Source organism: Falco punctatus, assembly GCF_963210335.1.
Source record: "Falco punctatus genome assembly, chromosome: 11".
Lineage (NCBI taxonomy): Eukaryota > Metazoa > Chordata > Aves > Falconiformes > Falconidae > Falco > Falco punctatus.
Window position 1 is genome coordinate 10,422,185 of NC_137591.1, and position 27,383 is coordinate 10,449,567.

A 27,383-nucleotide genomic window follows, 5' to 3' on the forward strand; every position below is an offset into this window, starting at 1 on the left:
CTGGGACCTGGCGCGGCTGAGATGTGCCAGCAGGGAGCATCCAGCATTGGGGACACTCCCCCAGGTGCCAACAAAAGATTTGCAGAGCTGCTGTTGCTGCCTGAACCTACTGGAGCCAGACAAGGGGCTGGTTTGCCAGTGACCGGGAAGAGTCTTCTGGGCTGCTTGAGCTGGATCTTGATTTTAGGGGTGTTGCTTCAACCTGAGGCTGGCTACGATGGGTGCGAGAGGTTTGCTCAGGAGCGGGGCAAGGCTGGGCTCTGCCTCCATAAAGCAGCCCGCGGGTCTGGGGGTGGGTGTACATGCAGAGACGAGCTTTCAGGGTTACTGCTGTTGTACTGAATCACCTGAGGGTCACGGTGGGACGCAGCCGCACGGGTGAGTGTGACAGCTCGTGCTTCCCTCCTGCCTCCGGAGCCGAGTGTGCAGGGTGCTTCGCCTCCGCGTTTTATCTTCTCTGCAGAAACGTGCCGCAGGTGTGAGACAGCCACCTCACGCTGCAGGGGGTGCCCAGCAGGGGTGAATCCCGCAGGTCCTCGCGTGTCCTTGTCCCATTTCCTGGCCCGTGACCTGCCCTTCAGCCATGTCCCAAACAGTGACAGGTAGGAAAGCAAGGAGCTGCTGGGGTGTGCAAGCCTCGGTTCCCTCTGGCTCTGGCTGAAAGCCATCTGCCTGCTGCTATGGGCCTTCCCATGTCTCCTTTGCTCCTACCAAGATGCTGCTGCAGGTGGCAAATAGTTTGTATTGCACCTGCAGCACAAAACCAGTGCTGTGCTGGGCCTTGCACCGGCTCAGAGAGAGAGGAATGGAGAGCAGATGCCTTGTAGGGCCTGGGCTGCGCTCCCTCATGGCTGCTCTGGGAGGCTGTTGGACAATCAAGGGTGTTTGGCATCACCATGCTCATAACTTTATTTTTAAAGTCTGTGTCTGAACATTGTGCCTCAAGGGCAAACCCTGGCATCACCTATAACTGAGAAACCCCGTTACAGGAGAAGTCCAGATCTGCAGGGATGTGTCCAACTGGATGCACAGCCTGCATGGTGTCAGAAGGTAAATCTGTGGTGGCAATAGCAGGGGAAGCCGGGCAGGGTTCAGGGAGGCAAACCCCCTCATCCTAAACCCTCCTGCTTCGTAAAAATGCACCCAGCAGCCGGATCTTCCCGTTGTCTCAGGCTGCTGGGTTTGTGGTTTCCTTTCTCACACTCCTGCTCCTTACCGCTGCCTCGCCCTGCTCCTCAGCTCGCCCCATCACCTACAAATGCTTGGCTGAACCTGAGTTTAACGCACTTTTAAGCAAAGCCTAGAAACGTTTCCCCTCGCTACAGCTGTCCCAGTTCCAGACAATTTGCAGATGTTTCCAGCAATGCTAGCATCTCATCTCGCCGCGGCTGAGCCGCGCTGCTCCCCTGGGAAGCACACCGCCACGCCAGGAAGGGGATGAGGAGTGCTAGGGCCATGCTCCTGCCTCCCACCCCGCTGCAACACCCGTCAGCATCACACGTGGGGTGCACCACCAGTTTTACATCCCCACCCAGGATGAGCCCCAACCGGAGTCCCAGCCCCCACCAAGCTGCCCCATGCCGGCTGGCCGCTCCTCTCGGCGCAGAGCAGAGCGTGCTGGCACAGGCTTGCTTTCCCCGAGTGGTATTTAAATACCGCAACACAGCTCAGAACTCACCCCACCTCAGAGACCGACAGAAAGTAAGTCTGCTCTCTGCAGCCGAAGTTTTTCCCTTTTTTTTTTTTTTCCTTCCCCTCTCTGGCTTTTCTGTTCTGGACAGCGTCCAGCTTGGCCTGGCACTGAAACCTCCGGCTGATTTTGGTGTGCGTGCAGAGGGGGGAAGGATGGAGGGAGCGAGACTGCAGAAGATGAGGGGGACACACACACACTGCAGGATTTCATCTCCTTTCCCCCAGCAAGCCGCTGTCCCGTGAAAGCCCGGAGCCAGCCAGCAGCACGGGGCCGTGCGCCAAAAAGGACCTCAGCATCCAGGAATGGAGCGTGGGTGTGGGGGCTCGCCGTGAGCGTGTGCCCACCGTGGGGGCTGCCAGCCAGGCTTCCCGGCGGGTTTTCCAGGGACGTCTGGAGCTGACGGCGGGGTAAGGATGTGACATCACGGCCGGAGAAAAACCCTCGGCCCTGGGTTTCTCCACCAAAAGCCCGGCGAGTGCCGGAGCGCAGCTACTCTCCCTGCCGCTGCGAGCTCCGAACCGCCCACAGTCCCAACGGGGAGGCGTCGTTATTAGTTTTTAAAGTTTGGGGTTTTTTTCCTTTTTCCTCGGTAGGAGCAGAAATCGCAGTGAAGGGATTTGGGGCTGGAAGCCGGGCGTGCCAGGGGATGAGGTGAGTCCTGGAGGTGGAAAACCCCTGAGGATGCTCCTGGGGTGCTTTTAAGCACGGGTTGGGCGAGACCTGGTTGGGGTTAGCCTGGGAAGGAGCAATCCTCTGCCCAGCCAGGGACAGATGCCTGCAGAAGGCTCTTCCCCTTTCTCTAGCGTGTCTCGGCTCAGCTGCCAGCGTGTAAATCCCAGGGGAGCCTGTCTGGGGGATGCGGGAGGGTCTGGGAGCCAGCGGCGGCAGGGCAGGCAGTAGTGGAGCTGGCTGGCAGCGCGCCGGGGAAGCGGGACCCGCAGGGAAGGCAGCACGCGGTGTGGGCAGGGACCCGTTCCCCGCTGGGACAGTCCTGGCAGTGGCTCTGCTGGTGTCAGAGGGAGGGCAGAAAGTTGTGGGCAGGGGAAACTGGCTGAAAGCGAGCGGTGGAGATGGGTTTTCAGCAGCTGGCTTATCTCCTCCCCTCTTCTTCCCTGAGCTCACAGGCCTGGAGCTCCTGGTGTTTGGGATTATGGCTCTGATGGTGGAGTAATCACTCTCGGGACTGAACCACAGCAGTCGGGTGCCACGGAGGCCGTCGGACACCTCTTTGCAGGACTCCCAGCAAGTCACTGGTGGCAGCAGCAAGATTTCAGCCCCCAGGAATGAGGTACCCCTAAAAAGCCCCCCCAGCCCCATGGTATCATCCCCCCAAAATGAACTGGGTATGCTGTCTCTAGCCTGGAGAGATGAGGCTTTGATTTTCTGCTTAGAGGCATCTTGGGTGACTCAGGAAAAAACGTTTTGGTACCTTTGGGCCAGGCTGTGGTCCCCAGGGAGCTGCTGTTTTGCTGGTGCTGTGGCAGGGAGGCAGGACAAGGAGTGGGAGAGTGGGGGGCCAGCCAAAGTGTGTGTGGTCCCACTCCTGGAAGCTATGCTGGGTCTGTTTTGCGTGAGCTGGGAATTTTCGAGTGCCACATGAGCCAGGGGAAGCACTGGAATGGCTTCTTGCTAGCAGCTACCACCAGCTGTGGCGGGGAGCCTGAGTCCTGCTGCTGCTCCAGAGATGGGTGCTGAGGGGCTGCATCAGAGGATGCTTGCACCTCTCGTGGGTTTCTGCTGCAATGAGGAGGTTTGCACGAGGAGGATTTGGTGGTAGAGAGATGATGCCGAGAGCCCAGGGCTTCTCTGCAGCTCTCCCAGCCTGCGTGCTGGGCCTTGATCCCCCTCCCGGCATCTTGTCTTGGCTCGTTTCCTGGAATTTTCCATCGTTTGGGTTATATTTGGGACCAGCAGCCAATAACCCCATTTCTCACGGACAGCCCAGCTGGGGCTTGGCTCCAGCAGGAAGCACAGAGGGAGCAGGGCCAGTGCCCCGAGACTGTGCTCCCCAGCATCCTCCTTCTGCAGCCCCCCTTCCTTAGACAATTAAAACCAGGCGTGGCTATTACAAAGGCTGGAAACCAGGGGATACATTCCCTTCCCTGGGAGCACCGTGCACCCACAGCCCCTGCCTGGATTGGGGCTGGGGTGGCTGCAGTTCAAGGATTGCTTGGGGAAAGCTGCTTTGGTCTTTGGGGTGCAAGTCCACCAAGAGGAAGCCCTGCTTGCAGAGATGCTCTAGGACAGGCTGAAGACCAAACTTTGCAACAGGATTCCTCTGGGGCTAGAAGGAAAGCTCGGAGACAGGGCTGTCAAATCAGCAGCCAGACAGCGATGCTTCCTAAGAGCAGTGAAAAGCCAGCCAAGCCCCAGGGCCATCTGGTTTCTGGTCAGACTGTCCCTCTGGAGGCTGGCTGACTGTGTTGGTGCTCTGGCAGAGGGTGACCGAGCTGATGCTTGTCCTGCTCCTCTACTGGGGACGGGGCAAGAGGGGACTTTTTTGCTGCCTGTGGTGAGCAGAAGGGAATCCCCTAAAGCAAGGAAGCAGAAGTAGAGATCTAGGTGGCTGAAGGCAAGATCCCCCCGGGGAAGCCCGATGGGGATGTGCAGAACTGGTAGTTATTTAAACTACACTTTGCTCTGAGTGGCTGGAGCTGCATGGACCTGTGCTTTCCCTCCACGGCCTCTTCCCAAAGCAGTGGGAGCTGAAGGAGCCGCTTGCGGTTTCCAGTCAGAGGCTTGTGCGAGTGTGTAACCGTCTGGGGCTGGATCCAGAGAGCATGCGCTCAGCACCGGAGCCACAGGAGGTGCAGGTGTCAGAGCCTTTCTCTCTTCTTACCCTCCATAATCATGAATGCTTCCCAGGGGCGCTTGCAAAGCACTTTTCCCCCTGAAGCTTTTGCTTTTGCAGCCCTTAATACAGAGGCAGCCTGGGGAGGGAAAGCAGCTCTGAAACTGGGGAAACTGAGGCAGAAGACTGGCAGTGTGTCTGACTGATCCTTTCTGCTGAGTTTCTGACTAAACCTTACTTGGGGTCAAACCCACACCTTGCGTCACGCCTGCAGGACCCGGGGGAGGAAGCCCCCCTCCTGCTGCTCTGCCTGCTTTCCCCTTTTGTTTTGCCAGTTTCTAAACAGACCTTTCAGAGTTGTTTTTAATTTACAACAAAGCCTTTGCCTTGCTGTGTTCCTCTGTGGTTTTCAAATGATAAAAAAAGAAAAAAAAAAAAGCTTAAGTAAAAGACCAAAACAACCCTCAAATCTGAAATTAGCGGCTTAGTTTGACCCTGAACTTATACCCCTCTCGTCCAGTTCATTTCCTTTCATCTCTGGGTCTGCCAGCAATCTAGGAAATCAGTTTTTCACGTGTTTCTGCCTGCTACATCCCTGGCAGCAGCTCTGCCTTGGCCTTGCGGTGCTTAACCCTGTGCTCGTTTGGTTCTTGCTAAACTCAACTAAGTTTTGTTTCTGTTGCTTCTGGTAAAAACAGGGGCAGGACTGAAGCCAGCAGCCTTCACAGCTGTGGACGAGGTTTTGTGGCCGCTCAGCTGGGTTTGTAGCCAGCCCTCTGCAAAGCTAGGCTATTTTGGGAGCATGGATGGGGGTGAGCACCGAGCATCCATGGCGTGGACATCCCACGGGAAGCAGCTGCCTCTTTCCACCCAGCAGCTTTGCTCATGCTCCTCTGACTGTCCTCGGTGAGGACACAGGGTAACAGCGCAGAAACTCGCCAGCTCCGTGGCTGCCTGCTTCATTCTCTGCCCGCTCCTAGAGCAGGGTGAGGTTTGATTTGGGGGTTTGCAGATGCTTCAGAAAGGGATGTGAGAGCCCCCAGGGTGCTGGCACCACCCCGTGATGGGAACTGCAGTGCAGTGAAGGGGGGCTGCAGCCTTTGCCAAGGCTCCTCTTGGGGAAGCTTTGATTTTGCACGTGGGAACCTAAGGCAGAGACCTGCAGGCTGCCGCCGCGGCGCCGGTCCAGGCCCTGCTGGCACGGGCTGGCAGCGGGATGTGTACGGTCATGTCATAGAAAGCTGCTGTTTAAGCTCATTGAATGGCAGCTCGCCCTTTGGATTTCCCAAAACAGGCAGTGCGAGTGGCGATTTGGACTTGGACGGGTCTTCTGTCCCACCCTAAGCCCCAGCAGACCACAGCCTGATTTCCAGGAATGCGACAGCCCTGAACATCAGGCTCAGCTGAACTCTGTGCTGCAGCTAAACCTTGGAAAATCTCCCATTTTCCATCTCTTTACATGGATCTGTCCCAAATACTTGGCTGGTGATGGAAGAGCACTGGCCGAGTCAGATGCATAAAGGTGGACACTGGGAAAATCTCATCTTGTGTTTGCTGCTGATGCCCTTTTCCACCAGTTAGACTCAGGACGTGTCCAGGTCCGTTCCTAAAGGGCTTTGCTTTTCTTCCCATAAAGTGGGGGCAGGTGCTGGGTCCCTGCCCTAGGGGAAACTGGGGCATCCGTGACTTTGCAGAGCCTGTTTGCTCCAAGCTGATATGTCCCATCTCAGCACCCCAGCTGCAAGAGCCGTGGCTGGTATTTCAAGCCCTGGTCCTGGCCTCTGTGCAGCTCCCTCCCTCCACTGCTCACATCCTTCCCTGCACTTCGATCTCTCTTGACAGAAAAAGCTTTGGAGCGAAGTAGGCAACAGATCTGTTCTTTGTCTGGTGCCTATCTCTGCTTCTTCGGTTAGGAAATCCCAGGATGTCTTTTTTGGCTTTGCATTAAATTTAATTTCTGGAGAACACTTTTCTCCATTTTAGATTGACAAGGCCTTTTAATGACTTGGTAATTTGGTAGTTATGCTGATGAGGATCCTGAAAGCAAAACTGCTCATTGCCCCGGTGTGCACTGCTGCCTGGGGAGCAGAGATGCCATGCTGGAATCCTGTGGGCTCAGGGGACAGCTCTGCTCTGAGCACTTGGGCAGCAATGGGTTTTGCTTCCCCACTCCCAGGAATGGTAGGAAGACACCTGGCAGATACTTAGCAGGTCTGTTGCTCTTTTTTTTTTTTTTTTGGTTGTTTTTTGTTTTGGTTTTTGGGTTTTTTTTGAACTGGTGTTTTATTTGAATGGTACTGAAGCATGAAGCACATTCCCACCTGCCTAATGGGTGAGAGCAGCTTGCAGGGTAACAGAGATCCAGTTGTGGATGATGCAGAGTGATGCAGAGATGCAGTTGTGGGATGAGTTACAGGGACACCCCCCCCACCCCCCCCAGCCCCCAGTATTAATGGAAACTGACTTCACTGCTGATGGCCCCTGCAAGTGGCACATCTGATGGGATATCATCTGCCGGGGTGGCTTCTCATCACCCCGGAAACAACCCCGTCTCTGCATGGGAGAGCCTGCAAACAGCAATAGCTCCTGGAGCAGAGCGAATGGAGCCGAGGCCAACAGAAATGGTGACGGAGGAAAGTCTGCTGGCCTGACTTGCCTTGCTGAAGTCCCAGGGAAACCTCCTAGGTTAGATCCCAAGCCCTGTCTGTACTGATGTTAACCTGGAGGGACTGTGCAGCCTGGTGGGGTTGGTCCAGTATAGACATGGGGATAACCAAGTTGTTCATCCTCCATCTTCCCAGAAAAGAGACCGAGGACCCAGGCTTGGCATGGTGCCATCTGATGCCCTTCCAGCCCTGCGGGGTGGCAGTCACAGGGCTTTATTTGGGTGCTAGGAAAAGGGGCTGCTGGGGCCAGGGAAGAGTGAGCTGCAGGACAGATTGGTGGGTGCTGCTTCATCCCCATCCTGGGAAGCTGCAAAACATCAGATGGGGAAATCCTGACTTCTCATTAGGAGCACAATTGTTTACTTTTGCTTATTTTAATGGCCTTCATGTTTCAGCTAGAGCCCTTTGCCACCGGCTGGTGTGACAGGAGAGAGGGGAAAAAAATCCACATATGAAAGTATGGACAACAGCAAGGCAGGGAGAGCCCCATGTCCTGGCTTGGTGGCAGAGCCAGTTGGTAATGAGTGCTTTGGGGGGGGGGTGATAGCAGCAGAGGCGCTGCTGGCCCCTTCCCTCCCACGCTGGCTGCAGGGCCGGGCGCTGGTCGCCCCATCACGCCCACCTCCACACGGGCAGACCCTGCTGGATGCCTCGTCCTGAAGGATATCCCAGCACTTCCTATGTTACTAGATGAGTATCCCCATTGCAGTAGTTATATATAAACATATATGTATGTATATGTACGTATTTGAGAAACTGTTATGGACTAGCAAAATCCCCAGGAGGCTTTTTTTAGAGGTGTTATCAACAGGATGTGCCTCAAATATTTGACAGCCGGGTGGGAAGCCCCGGATAAGGGCTTTTCTTTACAGCCTTGCTGTGCCCAGCGTCCTCTGGCCTCTATTGGGCTGCCGTACCAGAGACACTTCCCCTCCTACTGCCGGCTCCTCGGTTGGCATTTTGGAGAGCTCGTGGTTCTTTTTTTTTTTTTTTTTGAAGTGAGGAACAAGTTCTTTGACATGGTTGGGGTCAGCTGCTTGGGACAGGGGAGGGAAAAGCATCCAAGAAACATCCCCTCATCATTGCCCTTTGGCAATACATGAGGACAACAGGGCTGGAGCCATTAAAAAATACCCACCCAGCCACACGAGCTAGGTAAGGTTTGCAGATACCCTGCTATTAAAGTCACACCGCATAACATTGCGTGATGGCTGTGACCTGCTTCATGGCACAAAAAGCACCTAAACCCCTACAGTTCCAGGTCTGGTTGTACCTGGACACAGCAGAGCATGGTGGGATTTGGTGCCACCATGCTGTGAGCTACATACTGGTGGCAAAGCACCACTCCAGCCTGCGGGAAAGTGGTTAGTGCAGTAACGTAACAGCACTCATGCCGGGGTTTCCACCCACGGGAGAGTTTGCACCCACACCAGGGTTTTCCCCTCACAGCCACGTGCTGGCTGTGGTGTAGAAATCCCCACTGGGCAGATCCTACCAGTGTTTGGGATGATCATGAGGTCCTGCCGTCTCCCAGTGATGCCCCTGTGGGTGGGCTTTGAGGGAAGCATAGGGTTTCTCTTGTAAGGTGTTTAGCTGGTCTCTGCTGGGCAAAATGGGATCTGCCTGTGGCTTGGGACTAAGTTTAGAAAACAAAAGTTTATATAGCAAGCTTTTAGCTAAAAGCTGTCTTTTTAACAGTGAATGTGCATCCAAGTTTTGCTAGAGCACCATCCCCTCCTGCTTGTGACTTTGGGTAAGTCACTTCCCCTTTCCATGAATCTTTTTCTTCCTTTTTTAAGCCTTTTTCCATCTCCTCCTGTAAGGGGGGAGGCTGTTGGAGGATTTCTCTTCCTGAAGCCCCAGCAAAGCATTTAGCACAAGGGGGCCTTGATCTCATGTTACCACCACTGGGCATGAGTGCAGGTTAATGAAATGCACAATTTCAGCCTGTCCAGGACAGCCTGGGGTGGATGGGATTTCCACTGGAGCTTCAGGGAGGAAAAGGGGAAAAAAAAAAAAAAAAGGGGAAATACCGCAGCCCTGGTCTGTGCTGCTAACCTCAGAGAGGAAGGGGTGAGCTCAGCGCTTTGCTGAGCTGTGACTTCCAGACCCAGGCAGTTGGAGCATCAGCTCACCACGCCACCCACCAACACTCCTGTGTGCATTGTGTGCATGCCTGGAGGGCCGGCTGCATCCTGGCACATCGTGTTGCTGTGCGGAGCTGCCATTTCCCTTCTTTGGATGCGGGTTTTGTTCTTTTGGACAAACAGACGGGGCAGAACAACAAAAATAATCCCCCCTTTTCCCATTGATCTCAGTGCTGGGGCTGTGTGAACCAGCAGCCAGCTGCAGTCGCAGCGTGGTCCCTGGGGCATTGCTTGCCAGGCACCGCGGCAGGGTCGGGGATTATTTGTGCTGGAACTTCCTGGGAAATAAATGCTTCCCCTTTGCTGGAAGAGGAAACGGCCACCAGGTTGGGACTGCCGAGGCTGGTGAACTCTGGCAATATCACGGCTCTTGCCTTATTGCAACGGTTACTGATAAAAGCCCTGGAGGTAAGAGGCCGGCTGAAGCCTGCTGAGCCTGGTGTGCTCAGGAGGGAGGAAGGGCTCTGTCTACCATCAAGCCTTGCACAGGGCTTGTGTGGCAGCGCTCACACTCTCCAGTGCTGGGAGCTGCTGTTCGAGGTGGCAGCAGCTGCTCCAGGTCACCCTGGTGGGTGTGGAGGGGCCAGGAACTCATCCTAAATCTCTGTCCCCATGTGCTGCCAGAGCAGCAGGGTCAGTCAGCATCCTGGTGTGAACTCGTCCCTGCAAGCGTGCCTGTGCATGCAGCTGGCTTTATATGTGACCAAAATCTGTCTTTTTCTCCCCCCAGAAACCTCTGCCCCTGAAGACCCCAGACTTGGGTTTCACGTTGCGCTGAGCCTCTGCCCTCACTCTGGCCAGTCCTGCCCGCTATGGCGTTGTGTCTCAAGCAAGTCTTCAACAAAGACAAAACGTTTCGTCCCCGAAAGAAGTTTGAGCCGGGCACCCAGCGCTTTGAGCTGTACAAGAAAGCCCAGGCCTCCCTCAAGTCCGGGCTGGACCTGAAAGCAGTGGTGCAGCTGCCTCCTGGCGAGAGCATCAATGACTGGATCGCTGTGCACGTAGTGGACTTCTTCAACCGCATCAACCTCATCTACGGCACCATGTCGGAGTACTGCACGGAGAAAAGCTGCCCCATCATGTCCGGTGGACTCAAGTATGAGTACAGGTGGCAGGATGATAGCAAATACAAGAAGCCGACCAAGCTGTCGGCTCCGCAGTACATGTGTATGCTGATGGACTGGATTGAGATGCTCATTAACAACGAGGACATCTTCCCCACCAGGATAGGTGAGTGTGTGCTGGTTCTTCACAAGAAGGCTGGGGTCGTAACTGGTGCAGCTTCCCACGCTGCCGGTGCACCTCAGGGTTGGTATTGCCAAGCTTTGCAACCTCAAGGATTGCGGCCTTTCCTGTTCCAGGTGTTCCTCAGTATCTGTCCCATTCCCCTTTGCTGCTAATTGAGCTTGGCATTCCTCTTCCTGCTCCTAGGGGATGTGGAAAACAATGCTGTCCTTTTCTGTGCTTGCACTTTTTCCAGGTATGCTGCGCTTGTGAAAACTGAGGCTTGGTAGGTCGTCAGCTTCCTTGCTCTTCCTCAAGGAGCTGAGCCACAGTTGGGCTTGTTAGAGTTGTCATCACACCCCTGCAACATGCTCTTCTCTCAACTGACTCAATTTCTTTCTAGTTTTCCAGGTAGGTTCATGGTTCCAAGGTCTAACCCTCGTCCCACCTTGCTGCTTCACTTCTCAGCTCCTTTCCATCTATGCTAATTCATCTCAGCCCTGATTATACATCACATCATGCTATTTAGCTGAGGTGTTGCCTGAGTGGAGATGCCTGTCCCCGGGATCTGGCCTTTCCAGCTGTCAACCCCCAGGGTATATGATGCGCCCCTTCAAAAAGTTGGGCCTTAGGAGCTTGCAGCAGCTGCCAAAGGCAACACAACTTGCAAACTAACCCCTCTGCTGCTGACTTCCAGCGCTTGGCAGCTGCCAAGGCTCGTATTAGCCCTGCTACTTAGCCGCTTTCTTGTTGTTTGGGGAGATGAGTTCAAGGGTTGGAGCTGATGCCTTACCTGGTGGGGCTGCCAGAGCCTCAGGCTATGCCTTGGAGCACTTGCTTTTCAGATGAAACACAAAGCTACTTGAACGTAAAAGAAGATTTTAAGGAGCTTCAGTGCAGGGGGGAGGGGGAAGGCAAGCATGGTTTTGCAAGTCTGCTTGACTTTTTTGGTTTTTCAAGCAGCAGAGCTGACAGAGCTGTATGAAATCAGTGCAGTTTTGGATCAGGATTTTTATTAATATGCTGGAAAACATTGAAGAAAATGGTCTATGTGGGATTGCTGGCAGCCACTGACTGCTGTAGCCCCATTTGGCTGTGCTGTAGCATCTAGCTGCGTGTCTTTTTCAAGAAAGTCTCTGGTCCTTGGAGGCTTGGAGGGGCTGCGGCTCTCTGCAGGCAAGAGGAGAGGCAGTGCTGGTAGGCTGGTTAACTATTAATTTTGGCCACTGGGACGGGGTGGCCCCCCAAACCCCTGGTCTGACTTGGCTCCGTTGGCTTTGCCTGGGGTTATGGTGGTACAACTGCCCCTCTGGGGGGTTCTTTCTCTCTCCCTCCATCACCTGAAGCCAAGACCTGCAGGCAATTGCTGCTGCCTTCCCCTTGCCAGCAGTCTGGGGCAGAGCTGGGTAGTGCAGTGCCAGATCCTTGGGCGAGGACAGGCAGACAGGCTGCCTTCAGTGCACGCCAGGGAGCCATCCCCTGGGATTCACTGGGGGCATCTGCTGTGCCACGGAGGCATCCCTCCCTCGTGGGCTCAGTGGGTTCCACGCATCGTGGCAGATGGAGGAGTCTGGATGTGTGGCTGGCTGACAGTGTCAGCGCAGGATGCTCTGTGCCGGCAGCCCCAGCTCTGCTGGGGACAACAAAATCGACGTTGATTCTGGCTGCAGCTGGGCACAGGCTTGCTGCTGCCGAGGGGCGAAACAGCAGCCACAGGGTACAGGCTGCCTCTTCCCCAAGCGGCTTGTTCCCAAGGACAAGCTCTGCGCACCATTAAAAGCAGGGGCACAGACGTGGATTTACGCTGTTTTCTCTCCATCCAGAAAGGACAGTGTCCTGGCCCAATTTCATGCCTTTCAGGTGGGAATTGGGATGTGATGCTTGAAAGCTGCCTTGGGGAGTCAGAGCTACAAGGAGTCTTAATACAGCAGAATACAGGCAGCTGGGGAGGGATAGTGGCGTCGCAGCACCCTCTGCTACCCCTCATCTCCCTCTGCGATGCAAAACCCAAGTACAATCGTGGCCCTCCTGGTTTTCACCTGATTTCTGGCACTTCTCCCTCTGAAGTGTAACACATCTCAACTTGGGGAGGAATGGCTGGTGCCTCTGGTTTCCATTTCTTTTGTTTTGGCATGGGGACAGTTCTGGGTGAGGTATGGGCTGGCTGCAAACAGTCATGGGGCAAACCCATTTTTTTCTCTTCCAAAGCCACTCCTGCGTGCCTCTTCCAAACCTCTTTGTTGCGAGGACCCCTGTGTCCCTGAGTGACTTCAGTCCCCTTGCCAGCGTGAGGCTCTGGCCTCACACATGTGAAAGGAAACTTAGCTTAGTTCCGTTAGTTCTCTTAGGAAAGAGATCACACTTTAAAATGCATGAAAGGCTGTTGTGGAGGCAGGGGGAGGAGCGAGCTGGTGGCACTTTGTTGTCAGTGTGTCCCCAATTAACTGCCTTTCAGTGGCCTGCCTTGTGTGCTGGGTAATTGCTTGGCAGCTCTGGCATTTCAGAAGATGGAGGTGTTTGGCTGAAGGGAAATGTCACATCTGCCTGTTCCTGCCGGGCTGCTCTTCATTGCTTCGCCAGATGATGGGCAAGTCTGGGGGATGCACAGCGGGGAGGGATGCAGGGCTCAGGGACCAGGTGAAAAAACAGGGATGCTCAGCCTTCCTCCTAGGGAGCCAACCCCTTGCAAAAAGACCCAGGACAAGGGGAATAAGGCACCGAGAGGACATAGGGGAGATGTGAGCTGTTTTAAGGAGGGGAAAGGAGTCTGATGAGGTGAGGAGGGGAGATTTTATATTTCATGCTTTGGAGTTGCAGTGAGGCTCTTCAATAGTAGCAGCAGAGATGGGATTTAGCATGAAGGTTTGTTCCACTCCTGCTTGTACTGAAGAGGTCCACTGGGACAGCCGACCACCATCTCAGCAGGTGTTTCATGAGCCTTGTGCATCTCAGCTTTACCTCCTGGCCCCTCTTTGCTATGCGCAATAAAACTGTCCCAGTACAAAGGTCTCCCTGGCTAAGGCCACTTGACCACAGACAAAATCAACTTTTTCTTTTTTTCTTTTTTATCTTTTTTTTTTTTAAGAAACAGCAAGTGTTCCCCAAATTTGCTGATGTTGCCTGAGGCTAACCTCAGCATCCTTTTCCATCCAAAAGCCACAAAGCCTGAAGCAGCATGAAATTCGGTGGGGCTCGCTCATGGCTGTTGCTGGCAGTTAAGGGAGAGGTATTTCATGGGTCAAAGAGGGGAAATACTTCACGCTGGGTTGAGAGGCTCAGGTGGAAATGAGCACAGATGGTTCACTGGCTTGTGGGCTTACAGCATCCTTTGGCATCGTGAGGGAGTCCTTGGCTGGGGTAAACAGGCACAACTCTCGGTGACTGGAGTAGAACTGGGCTGATATGCACCACTAAAGTATCTGGTCCTTCAGCATGTGTCAGAGGTGGGAGGGGAGCAGAGCAACCTGGGTGACAAACACCTTTGGTTTAGCCAAGCTGTGCGATGCAGAGTGTATGCAGCTGATATCCAAAACAGCAGCAAAGGAGCCTGATGCCAGCAGACAGCTTGTGACCTGGCAGAGTTAACCAGCAGGACCACAGCCCTCGGATGGCACACTTGCACCAGTAGAAAATCCCTGTGGGGCTGGGGGGGCTGCCAAGCAGGGCAGTACCGCAGCAGGGGTTGAGGAGAGATACTGTGTCTTCCCCAACCTCAGGGAAATCCACCTGCAGGGCTCGGTCCCACTTAAAGACTTTGTTGTATAATCGTTCTTCTGGAGCGGAAACCTGTTTGTCTGCCAGTCAAGATGAGACAAATCCCTGCATGGAGTGAGCTATGCCATCCTGATCACTATAAATCTACAGCAGCAGCAGCTTTCCCAGATGACCTGCATCAGTTCGCATACGTTAGCACTCTGTTTCCACTCTTCCAATTAATGTGGCTGTCCTGAAAAATACATTTAGATGGAGAATGAACGTTGTTCCCATGCAGGGAAAAGAATAAATGATTCTACAGGTGTATTTTTACCATCTGGTAAAACTATATCAGTAGATTTCTTCAGTGAGTGGCCACATGAACAAATTACCACCTGGAAAATATTGGTTCCTCCCAGTCATCGTTCTGCTCTGTGGTGCCTGGTTTTAGGGAGGTGCTGTGGGGCAGTAGCGCACTGGGGAAGAGGGTGGATGGGATTTGCCGGGCCCATGGCAGTCGGCTGCATTGGCACTGGTCAGCCCAGCATCAGACTGCTGGTTGCACAAGGCCAGGCATCCTACATCAGCACCATCACGGCTTCTGAAACCTCTCCGTTATTAAATCAGAGCAGACGCAGAGTCTGGATCAGACTCAGCGCCGGAAACACCCCGTGCTCTCTGCCAAATGTGCCTGCAGCTCTAAAGAGCATCAGTCACAGGAGATTTTGGAAGAGTTCTTGGAAAGCATTTCAAAACTCAAGCTCTGCCATTCAAGCCTGGTCCCAAAACAATTATAAAAACCAGAGAAAACTTGGTGCAAAATGATCCAATACTTTCTCCCCATAACGACAGGAGAAAAATGTGCAGAATTCAGCTAATTATTGCCGTTCTCTCAGCTGGCTATTTTTTACATGATTTGTCTTTTTTTCTGCCTATTTTCTTCCAAAATTAACACCACACCAGCTTGCAGCTGCCATCATGCCATTAGTTTTAAATGGGGCTTTAAAGACTTATTTTTAGGAAAAAATGAATCACTGAACACCATGGTGGCCAAAATGGAGTAGAGAAATAGCAACAACAACAATAATTCATGATGTAGTTCATTGAATTACTGCTTTTGCAGAGGAAAAAAATACAATTGCCAAGAAGCAAAATAGCTTCCCAGTACTGATTCATCATGAAAAAATTAAATTGGCTGGAGCATGAGGGTTAGGGATGGGAGAGATGGCAGGAGAGATCCAAAAGCCATTCATAGTCCCTTTCCGTATGCACAGGCACTTTGTTACCTCTCATTTTCATTTCCTTTTACATGTGGTCCCACATGGTTTCCTTATGTTTTGAAGCAATCAGCACAGAGTAGGGAAAACAGATTTCTCAGAGCATTAAATCACATCTTGGGGTTTTGAAGCAAAACATCCAAGGTAAACTGAAGGTGCTAATTCATTTCAGGGCTGTGAGTCATGCCGCTTGCCAGTGCCTTGGCTGTGTTGCAGTGAGTGAAATTGTACCTGACAGCTTTTGCCCTGGCTTGGAGCATGAGTAAGGTTCTCCCTTTGCTGCGCTGTGGATGGCTGCTCTGCTCCACTCCTCCTGGGACCGGGCTGCATTTCCGTCCTGGGACAGGTGAATGCTCCCAGCCGCTGGCTGTCTGGTCTGTGTGGAGCATCTGGTTAGTGCACACCTGTGATCATGGGTGGAGGAGAAGAGCTGACCCTGTGTATAAATCTTTTTCCCAGTATCTGAGCAAGCTCACATTGCATCCTGTGGTCCCCTCCTCGTCATCACGCAAGAGTCAGAGGGTTACTGCTTGCCAGATTGTGGGTTTGCTGCTGCTTTCTCCAAGGTTGCTGGATGGTGAGCACCAGTGAATTAAATGTAAAAGTAATTTCAATGCCTTTCAATCAGCCCAGGTGGGTTTTGTGGTGTTCTGCTGCCCCTTGGGGCAGCTGGGACCAGCATCAGTGGGATGCAGTGGAATGGCATTGCTGGGTCCCAGTACGTGTGTAGGGCTGGGAGGGTGAAGCAAACCCCATCAGCAGCACCTGCCAGGGTGCTCTGCCAAAACCTGGGGCTTCATCCTGACTTTCCCCTGGTGTGCCATACATCTGCTAACAAGGTCATCTCAGCCATGCAGTCAATCCCACCAGCCTCATCCGTGCATCTCACCAAGCTGCTACTCCTGCTGGTTTATGCCACCGTGCACCACCTCCAAGATGAAGTCCCCCAAGCAAGAGCCACCACTGCCCTGCTCCCAGGTGCTGCTTATCGGTGCATTGGCCGCTACTGGGGTCTCTCTGCCACTGCCTGGCCCAGCCTGACAGGGAGGTGGGAGCCATGAGGGGAGCAGCCTGCCACCCTTCATGCCTGGGGCCCCATTGCTCCCTACTTGCTGTCAGGGTGACCCCTTGTAGCAGCCAGGATGGCTCTGAAATGAACTTATGGGAGCTCAGCTGCTCGGTTTAAAGCTAAACATCAGCAAGGGCAGGACCAGTGTGTGGCCAGTGCTGAGATCCCTGTCCCAGGGCTTCCCCCTTGCTGGGACGTGCTGGCTGCAGTGTGCGCCTGGTTGCAGGGAGGAGGCACAGCCTGCTCTCGCTGTGTCCCCTTGCACGCTGGAGAGGATGTCACATGCCTTGTCTGTTGGACATCCGCTGCGCCAGCAGCTGTGACCTAGGGCAAGCCATATTTACGCCAGATCTTTCTGCTGCTCTCCCCAGGTTGGTCAGATGCAGCCTTTACTGGAAAGCCCTTTCCTTTCAGCTTTGGGCGAGGGGATGGGGAATTTTTCCAGCTCCTCGCCAGCGTGGCCAGTGCCTGCTGTGGCTGCTGTGGCTTGCTTTCCAAGTCAGTGGAGATCAGCAGCAAGGCATGACTTGCTGCTGGCAGAGGCAACCTGCTTATCAGATATCCACCCTGCTTCCTTCCTGTGGGGAAGCGCTTTGATCAGCTGGCACAGGCCCCTGTGCCAGATGCAGGGTCCAGCCAAGCATCCGTAGCCTGTATTGAGGGTCCTGGCAGAGGCACACAGACATGGCTGCAGCACCAGCAGAGGAAGCAGGACCCCAGGGCCCAGGGTCGTGTCCTGTGCTGCTGCGGCTGCCCCTGCCTCCCTGGGCATGTGTATGAGTGAGAGGGGTGATGCCGGGGGGAAGAGCCAGAGCAGGACCCCAGTGACCCCTAGACCCAAAGGACCATAGTGGGTGGTGGTGTCTGTGACATGCTCGGGTGAGGGGTCACCTGCAGAAGTCCATCAGTGACAGCCAGCCACCACTACAGCCTGGCCGGGCCTGGAGGGGGTGGCCACACACTGACACCTTGTGATGGACACAAAGCAGAGCAGCCCAGCTTCACCCCACGGGACCTGCTGCTGCTGGGTTCATGTGAAAGCACAGTGCTGGGTAGCCCAAAGGGTACTTTTAGGTCCTGGAAGCTTGATGGTATCTTTCCAGGCATCATTAGGTATTAGGTATCTCCGCAGCTCTCATAGTTGCTGATGGTCATGAGATTTGGAGTAGATGAATTTTAAAGGTCCCTTCCTACCCAAACTGTTCTCTGATTTATGCTAAATATCTGTTCCCTGATGCACGAGCTGCTTTTGGAGAGCGCAGGATGTAGCTGGAGGTGTCTCACCTCGAAGTCTCTCAGCTGCCAGCTTGTCCATGAAGACTTGCTGGCAGCTGATTTGTAGGACAAGACGGTTCCTGGCTAACCTCAGGACAAAAGTGGTATAAAGTTACTTGCCACCATCTGCCAGCTCTAGAGGTGGCTCATCTAACAGCAACATCTGGACCACAGATGCTGTCGGCCCTGGAGCCTGAGAGCCTTCTGATCTGTCCACTCACTGTCCTGCTTCTTTCTGAGTTCAGGACTGGGTTATGGTTTGCTGCTTTCCTTCGCTATCGCTCTTTGCAGTTTGGCAATAAACTCCTGGCAGCTGGTCAGGTCTGAGTTCTTCCTCACTGCCTGCTTTGACCGGAGGAGGCACTAGGCGAGTGGGACGAGTGACAAACTGGAGGCCACAAACATGCTGCTGGCTGCCTGCTGGCACTTTGCTGACTTCCCAGCAGCGACTGCTCGACTCTGGTCCCAGGGAGACAGGCTGTTCAGAACAGCATGTATTCCCCAGCCAGGGCCCGGCAATACGTGTTCATCAAAAATTACTTGCTGCAATGAATTTTTCTTTATTAAAAAAAGTATGTTTCTTGACTGGTTCTTCAACGCTGGTCTGCAGGGGCCACCCTAACTACATGTCTGAGTCCCCAGCTGGGTGATTATGGCTTTTATTTGCTCAGCAAATTCTCACTCAGTGCAAAAAGCTCAAATGAAGCCATTGATAAAGCGTCATGTCCTTCCTGACTGCAGGGAAACCTGGAGATCTCTCTCTCATCCCCACCCTTATCCGACTGGCAGGCAAGGAGAGCTCTGCAGGCAAGGGTGTGGGGCAGAAGCAGATCTCCAGTACCATCTCTAAGCTGCTGGCATGCCGACAGCCTGGTTGTACTTTGCCAGATGCAAACACCGTTCCCCGAAAGTCCTAACGGGATCTGTTAGACCTGGCAGTGAAACGGGTCATGTGGAGGTCCCTGCTGGGGGAGCAGCCCAGGGGCTGCAGCCTGCTCGTCATTTTGCACAGCAGCGGCCACGAATCAGTCCCCGAACCACCTCTCTGTGTTCACATTATGCTGAGCTGAGCTACGTGTTATGCTGAGCTGAGCTACGTGTCCTCCTCCAAGTGCTGGCTGGGGCATCTGCCTGTGGCGTGAGCAACGCGCTGCTGCCCTGCCTGCTGCACCCTCGCCATGCAGGGAGCAAAGGGAGACCAGGCTGGGCTCAGGGTGACTCTTTTACACCAAAGATCGTTTTCTGTTCAGTGCTGCGGTACTGAACTCGGCACCCGCCGAACCCTGGCCATTGAAAACACAGGCTCCACGCGTGATGTTGGAGGCACGGGCCCTTTGCATTTGCCTCCCACAGAGGAGAGAGGCATGGCACTGCTGCTGGGAAACAAAACTGCCAGGAGCCTTTGAGAAAAAGAGCTTAATTGCCTAGTAAGGCTGATGAGAAAGATTCAAAGATAAAATTACCATTTTTAATTTTTTTTTTTAGCTGAGAGATTTGCTGATGCTTTCCACGGTGCAAAATGTGTGAACTGGCTATGGTTGAGCAGAGATTATTTGGAAAGATTTTTAAGAGGTTATGTGCTGCATTAATAAGAAGCTAAGGGAGGAGGCTGGTACAACCGTGGGAAGGGAGGTTTTTATTTTGTTCTTTGCAAATTTGCATTGAATTGCTCGGGGGAGAGGAAGAAGCTTCAGGAAAACAAATTCCAGTTGTTTCATTTTCCTTCTCCCAAAAAACATATGTTCAGGGTTTCAAAGCCATGCTTCCTGTAGAGATTTACCCCAGGCTTGCTGACACTGACTGTGTCACACCTCTGAGATTTTCACTGTGATAGCAGTGCATTTAAACAGATAGAAATGCAGGGTACGAAATTGTGTCCTTGGGTGGGACAAGGCTAAATATACACCAAGGTGTGGCGGGACCCATTCTCAAACAACCGGGGAGGACATTTCAGGAGGGCGCATCAGACAGGTGCAATGAAATTACAACCTAAACATGATTAAGATGGGCAGTTTTCTTCCTGTTTTAATGAGACATTTGTTTGAAACAAGGATCAGGAAAAAAGGTAGCAAACCCACCTGTTTTCTGTTGATGCATCAAAGGTGATGCTTGAGGGTGTGTGTGGGAAGAAAAACAGTATGAGCTGTTCTTTTCATTCAGAGAACCAAGGAAGGTGTCTTTTCTGCTGGAAGGAGGTTTGGTTTTGTTCATGGACCTGGGTAAATACAATTTGACTTATGCTGTGTCTGCACAGGCTCGTAGGGGAAAGGCAGGGAGAGTAGGCTGAAGGATCCTCTGCCAGATTGCTGTGCATAGAGACAGATGTGGAGAGACATGGCCTCCTCCACCGGATGAGAAATTTTCTCTCCTAGGGCAATCCCCCAAATCCTCAGACCATGTCTGTGAAATTGCTGGGAGTGCCACGAGGAAGTCTGTGAGGAGAGCTAGATGGCACATTGCCCTGGTGTAGCTGTTGACATTAGCCACTGAGTTCTTCCTCATCGTCCATGACTGCCTGTTAAGCATGAGTGACATTTAAATGCTAGCTGGGTTTTTTTTGGAAATGGTCAAATGGCTTCCAACTTGCTTCTGCTTTGCAGGTGTTCCCTTCCCCAAGCAGTTCCAGCAAGTTTGCACTAAGATCCTCACCCGTCTCTTCCGTGTCTTTGTCCATGTCTACATCCACCACTTTGACAGCATCATCAACATGGGTGCTGAGGCTCACGTCAACACCTGCTACAAGCACTTTTACTACTTCATTAGGGAGTTCAGCCTCGTTGACCATCGGGAGCTGGAGCCTTTGGTAAGGATGCCCGAGGGATGGGGAGGTGGAGGGGGTGAAAGTGGCGTGGGCTGAACACAGCACTGGTAGATTCAGGTGGGGGCTGGACTCTGAGCAGTGCAGTCACCCTCTCTGGACTCTTTCAGCCACCCTACCTCAGAAGCACACCCACGTTTTCCATCCTGTAACCATCAGCCTTAGTGCTCTGAGAGAGAACTTCCCAGCAACACTGAGGAAAACCTTTACCCTTTGAAAACGCTCCTTAAACTTTCCCTCTGCTGCCATGTCTATGAATTGCTCTTCGGTATCCTCAGGACCACCGTAACACGGTGTCCCTCTATACTGTCTTGGTAGCTCTAATGCAATTTGCACATCAAAGTGTTTCCAGCCAGTTGTGTCCACATGGCTTTTAGAGGTCAGATTTGAACCCAAGGTCTCCTCTGCACAGTCCTGAGTTTTCCAATTAGCAGACTAAGGTCCCTGCTTGAGATCCTAGTGTGAATTACAATGAGGCTGCAGGAAGGCAAGCCCCAATAGGACATGCAGCTCCAGACAACAGCTATAAAGGCCAAGCTGGAGCTCCCAAGTTTCTCTGCAGCCTCCCTTGGGAAGCAATTAGCCAAGCAGAGAGCAAGAATCCTTGAAAGTAGCACAACTAGTAGGAAGCAGAGGCCAGACAGCCCAGGCACATAAACTAGAAAATGCACATGGTTCTGTAAGAGAAGCAAGTGTGTCACAGGCAAAGTTGAGTGTGGTCTGACTTAGGGAGGACATGTTGCAATGGGGAGAACAATTAACAGGGAACCCAGCGGTTAGCACACTGTGATAAGGGCTGGGTGCAGAAATGGCCATATCCAGCAGCAAGGCAAGACCCAGAGAGAGAAAGAGCTGAGAAAAGTCCCAGCATGAGCTGTCTGTTTAGGAGTATCTGGGGGTGGAGAGGGGCGGATGCCCCTGCCCCTAAGTGCTAAGCGCTCTACTCCTCTGCTTTCATTTGTATCAGTCAATTTGCTGCCTGCCTGCTCTGATCGTGATGTGGGGGGATGGAGAGATGATGATCTAATCAGGGGAGACTCGGATGACAACAGCATCTACATTATTTTGTAGAGTTTGATTGTGACTTATATTATCACAATGGCCCTCAGCTCCAAAAAACTGGCAGCTCAGCATCACTCTGTCCTCTGTTAAGTCTTCCTCACCACCACTCCTCATTACATACTTCTTTAGCCTTGATATAAGCCCATAATGGTGTCATCTCCTTTGACCGGTGCTTGCTAATTTAAATAATTAGCACCTAACAGCCAAAGCAGAGGCTGACATTGCTAAATAGGCTTTCAATGCCAGTGACTCACATGCAACAGGAGATGATTTATGGGTCTGGATGAATCTAAGATGAACAGATTTTCCCGTGAGATGCAATCAGGGTTAAACTACAAGGAAATGAGACACGTTTACTCTGGTCTACCTGTGTCTCATTTCTTGGTGTGCCCATTGCCTGGCATCCAAGCCCCAAGCAGACCCAACCACACAGGAGACCTCCTTCTCTCAGGCAATGAATTGCTGTAGGTGTGTATGAGAGCATCCTGCAACCAGAGGACAGCCGTGTCCGGGATGCAGTGCTGAGCTGAGGGAGGGACAAGTTGCAGCAGCTTATAAACAACTTTCTAAAACTGAAAATGGTCCTGCTGGCCATGCTGTTAACCCAGGAAGGCTGTAGCTTGACCCTGCCATCAGTCCCAAAGTCTGTATGGGTTAGGATTGATCCACTAGCTTCCACCAGCATTTCTCTCTGCTGCAGGCAGGGAAAGCAATAAAATGGGATGTTTTTCCGTGGACATCCAAGGGGCTTTCCAATGAGCCCCTGGGAACCTGGTGTGGCTCCGATGAATTGTGCTGTGGAGCATGTGGGGAGCCTGGCAGTCATGCTGTTCTGGCTTTGCTTCAGCAGCAGTTGTGAAGATGCACAAATAGTAACATCCAGCCTCTGCTGCACCTTCTTTGGAAAGGTGGTAATCTCTCAGTAGGGATGAGATGAACTGTCCTTGAGAGGTTCAGTCTCTCTTGACTGTCTGATGAGCCCAGAAAGCTGTCCTAACCTTGCATTTAGATGGCCAGAGTTAGCCCCCATGAATCCCATGAGGGAGGAGACTCCTGCCTGCAGAGGTGCCTGTTCCCTGCACGTGATTATGGAAAGCCCCAAGCAGCTGGAGGGAGCATATCTGGAGCAGGACAGCAGGTCTCTGAGTGCTGTATTAAGGTTGGAACTTTCCAGATGTGGGCTTTCTAGTGAGGAGCCCCAGTTTTCAGATATAAAGAAAGAAAAAACCCAGCACCTCCCCAGCCATAAAATGTCCCATTAGGCCCAAAAGCTTAGAAAACTCACATGGACTGTGGGATGAGTGAGTTCCCAATTTCTAAGCCTGCCTCTGGCTGAATCTCCCTTTGCTGCCTCAGTTTCCTTTTTGTCAAGATTCTTTGGGGATGTGATTTCTTAGCAGCAAATCTTGGGAGCCGAGAGTGAGATGGATCCTTTGTACAGGCAGAACTAGCGGAAGGACGTGATTCACTCTCTTAACAGATCAAGAAATACGGCAGAGAGAAGCCGCGCACTTGCTTCCCTGACAAGGGCAGGTCACGGTGCTGGGCAGCAGCACTGGCAGCGGTCCAGCTGGTTACATACCAAGGCAGAGCTGTGGGGATTTCCAGAGTGTGATGAATGCTTTGGACATTTGGGGCCAGCCTGAGGAACGCACAGATGGCTTGGTGGTCCACTGGCTGCCCCAACCCATCCCGTTCAAGGCTGCTTTTGTGCATGGTGCTGCACTAGTTGGGTAGGCTGGATGCTGTTGCAATGGGATGGTTACAGTCTTCTCACCCCTTCTTCCTTCTCGTTCTGAGGTGTTTGCAAACACTTCCTGTTTGCAACGTGATTTTGTGGCAGAGCATCGGCTTTTCATTTGATGGCAGGGTTCTGTGCTTGAGTGATTTTCCATGTTACCCCTACAGAGAAGCCATCTCTTTGCCACTCTCCCCCAATGGATTTTAAAAACAAAGCTTTCAGCACTGAAGAGCTGACATCGCAGCTTCTGTCTCCCTTGGTTATATTACTAAAGGGCCTTTTATAGGGTTACTCAAGGGTCATCCTACTATCCTAGTTCTCCTTTTTTCAGAGTTGCATCCTTCCTTCTCTGCAGACCACTCCTACTTGAAATCTGCTTTGGGAGTACATTTTAATGTGCAAACCTTTCTCTGGGGTGTGTGAGGGGTCTGTGTGCACACACAGATTCAGAAGCCGTGAACTTGATGAGGCAGACAGAATCACAGACTCCTCGCTGCAGCAATGTACATGATTTGCAAGCTATTAGCTGAGCTCCTTAAGGCAAGGACAGGTACCATCTTCCGCCAGCTGAAAGCTGGGCACCTTCCTAATGCAGCTGGCATGATGCCATCCTGGCTAAAGAAAACAGTCTGTGAACCTAAACAGAGCTCAGTCTCACAGGTTTCCTGTGGCCCTCTGTTATTAGCACTCATTTGCATTGCAGTGTGACCATGGGATCCCTTGCCAAAACCACAAGTCTTCCTCCCGGAGGAGGCTCTCGACTCTTGGAGTAAGAGCTGGGAGCAGCTCCCCATCCCGAATCCCTAAGCAGCTGCAAACAGAGGCTCTGAGTGCTGCACCACCTTGTCTGGCTGCTCAGTGGCTGAGTCAGGAGCAGGACCTGCATCTTTCAACATCTCAGCCAATGCTCTTTGTTGGACTGCTCTCAAAGCTAGGGCTTGGCCACAATAACCTTGTGCCACAGAGACTGAGGAGGATGCCAGGAAGGAGCTGCTGAGGCAGAGCAGTTCCCAGGAGGGCTGGCATGGGAAATACAGAAATGCTCTCCAAGGCTCCCACAGTTGCTTCCTCAGGTTGTTTTTGGACACCTACCAAACTGCCTGACAAGTGACGCTGATAAAGCCTGTCTTTCGCACTTACTGTTTCTTTCTTTTCTCTCCCCCTTCAATGCAGAAAGAAATGACAGAACGAATTTGCCACTGAAGCATTTTGGCAGGTGAACTCAGCTGGCTTATTTGGAATCTGATGGGACAAGACACCCTGTGGTGGGAGGCCTCTTCCCAAGGGCTCGCTCTGGGCATTTCGACATGAACTACAAACACTGCAGAAGAGCCTCTTCAGGCCAGGGCTGAATCCTGAGCTTGCCAAGCATCTCTGGACAGATTTTTTCATAGATCCCAGTCTCTGTTGTATGGCTCCTTAGAAAGTCACTGACTTACTGGAGAACTAGGCAAGTCTGGTTGACTTTTGCACACTCTGGTTTCTAAGACTCAATCCCATGTTTGATATCATCCCTGCAGCTGCCTTTCCTCTTGTTTTGATCTCAGCTACACTGATCTCCAAATGTTTTAGTAGTGATTCCTGCCCTGTGAGCAGGTGTGACCTTGGCTACCAAATGGTGCCTGTTACCTTTCTTACACGCAGTGGGTTTGTGATAACATCCGAGATCAACTCTGCGAAGCTGGTGACAGTTGATCATGTGGTTAGTTGCTGATGTACTGTTTTTAACCATGAGCTATGAATGTCTTTCCTTCTGCCCTAGCTCATGCTTTACCAAAGGGACCATTTTTCCCTGCAAGGGATTTTTCACACTTGGCAGACGGGACTTCATGATGTTCTAAGATGCATCCAACACTGGCTGGACTAACGGCAAGGTGGCCCCAGGACAGCGGAGGTGAACTAGGCCACTTTTCAGTGTGATCAGCACAGTCTACCAGAGAAGGACTCAGAAAGTGGTGGAAAGAAACTGTTGCCAGAAAACAACATTACCAACATGTCAGCATTTCCTGACACGTTGCCTTGGTTCAAGGTCAGCAGATGCTGTCTGTAGAAACTGTTTTCCCATTATCCAACCCTACAGCATAGTAAAGAGTAAATTAGGTGGAGAAGGGCTTTAAGAGACATCTAATTTATGCTGTTCTTCCACAAAGGCAAGATCAGTCCTTCATAAAACCTTTTTGACCTTTTGAAAGCATACTATTGCTACCTGGTCTGTGCCATTATTCTCCTGAAAGGTATCACATCTCAAAATTTCTTCCCTTTCTGCTTGCAATGCCTGATAACTTGTATTGTGTTCCCTGTGCCATTTTTCTTTTGGCAAAAGTTGAAGTCTTTTTTTGTTTTTACTGGTTTTAGGGAGTTAAAATCAAATTGTCTGAGCCACAGCATTGTTATGCTTGTGTTTCCTGACCTTTTTCTGGGAAAGTTTTGTATACCAGACACAGCTGATATTTATAATCTGGGGCTTGCACATTTTTGGGGTAGGGAGGGGATGTGGCTAGAAAATGTAAATATTCAGGCCAACATTAAAGTGCACAAGTGATTTTTTTAGTGCTCAAAGTGCTTATTTTGTTGTGAAAATCTATTTTTTTTAATCTTGTGTACCAGATGTATATTTTTACATGGAAATAAAACAGAGCAAAATAGACACAAAACCACCTGATACATCATTCCAATAATTTCTGTGTAAAATAATTAGTAAAAGTCCCAACATTTTTGTTCTGTTACTAATTAAAGAAACATTAATAACGCTGGTGTATTTCATTCTCCCCTGATTCACCTGTAGTAAGACAAGCATCCTAAAAAAGAACCCAGGATAACTTGAAGAGTAAGATTTCCCAAGGGTTGCAGCACTGATGGATATCAATACCATGTTGAGACCTCAGCTTGTATCTCAGAAAGCAGCTTTACACAGGCTAATGTTGCTGCTCTTCATCCTCCCCTTGCAGACTTTTCACTAGCATCTCACCTGAAGGCATTTTCCTGGCGATGCACAGTAGTGAGTCACACAGCTTGGTGTTGTCGGCAAACAATGAAAAAGTCAAACTTCTCCCTTCAGGAGTCTCAAGGGTGCCTATGAGTCTTCAACATCCCCAGAGCTTCCACAAACATCCCTGCACAATCTGAAAGCAGGCAGAAACCCTGAGATGCATTACATATGCATGTAGCTCTTGTTAACCCAAGTTCCCCAAATGACTCATCTGCTCAGATGGCTGCCAGGTGCCTGGGACTCATTTGCCTCTTCGCAAAACCCCTGGGTTCTCCTGATGAAGGGGAGATGTGCTATTGCCAGGATTTTATTTTCCTTCTCTGCAGCCACCTTGTCCTTTGAGACCAAATAAAAGGCTGTGGTGCCAGTCACCACATCAGATAGAGGCTGGCATGGGAGAGACACTGTGCTATGCAATGTCTGCAGACATTGAAGAATTTAGGAATAGCCTTGGATGGGTGAAAAAAGGGCTTTGTGGAGCATAATGTCTCCTATCCCAGTGCCACAAGGATGGGATATGGAGAGGGTTTGGGCTTGGCCAGTGAAGCGTACTGCCCTTGGCTGGGCATAGGCAGGGGTCAAGGCTGACCTGCCCTGGCAGCAGCCCCATTGGCAGCCCAGTAGGGCTGGGCTGGGCTGCGAGGTGGTGGTTGGGGTTCGCTGGTCTGAGTGGTGGCTCCTGGGTTTAAGCCTGCCCATGCTAAGGCTGGACAGTCCTGGCTGAATGCTCACCAATAACCATGACATGATCTGGTCTGAGATATTCCTCGTCTCTTGGTGAAAGCTTGTAAAATCTAAGAGAAGACTTGGGAGGAGAGAAAACTGAGCCAAGGTGATGCTGTTGTGTCCAAGGGTTACAAATCTGTTCGTATTGGGCGATGACCATGAATCCATTTGGGATCAGAAAGGGGTGAGATGGGTTAATAGTACCAGATCCA

At 52.0% G+C, this 27,383-nt stretch overlaps 2 protein-coding genes across 5 annotated transcripts in view; both read left to right on the forward strand.

The window, feature by feature from the left end:
• Nucleotides 1-1,096: 1,096 nt before the first annotated feature.
• On the forward strand, nt 1,097-26,223 carry MOB3C (MOB kinase activator 3C). Of its 4 annotated transcripts, XM_080407687.1 has the most exons (8): nt 1,372-1,701; nt 1,918-2,100; nt 2,287-2,344; nt 2,818-2,981; nt 5,779-6,082; nt 10,028-10,527; nt 20,436-20,638; nt 24,630-26,223. In XM_080407687.1, the coding sequence occupies exons 6-8, from the start codon at nt 10,110-10,112 to the stop codon at nt 24,657-24,659; spliced, it is 651 nt and encodes a 216-aa protein (XP_080263813.1). In that variant the 5' UTR covers nt 1,372-1,701; nt 1,918-2,100; nt 2,287-2,344; nt 2,818-2,981; nt 5,779-6,082; nt 10,028-10,109; the 3' UTR covers nt 24,660-26,223. The 4 variants fall into 4 exon arrangements, with proteins under 4 accessions (XP_080263812.1, XP_080263813.1, XP_080263811.1 ...); XM_080407686.1 differs by lacking the exon at nt 5,779-6,082 and having other exon boundaries at nt 1,097-1,701; XM_080407685.1 differs by lacking the exons at nt 1,372-1,701; nt 5,779-6,082 and having other exon boundaries at nt 1,708-2,100.
• The window catches only part of MKNK1 (MAPK interacting serine/threonine kinase 1), a 49,138-nt gene continuing 32,146 nt past the window's right edge, over nt 10,392-27,383 (forward strand). The window contains exon 1 of the mRNA XM_080407673.1: nt 10,392-10,527. The gene's annotated coding sequence lies outside the window, so the exon portion shown is untranslated. The remainder of the gene's footprint in view (nt 10,528-27,383) is intronic.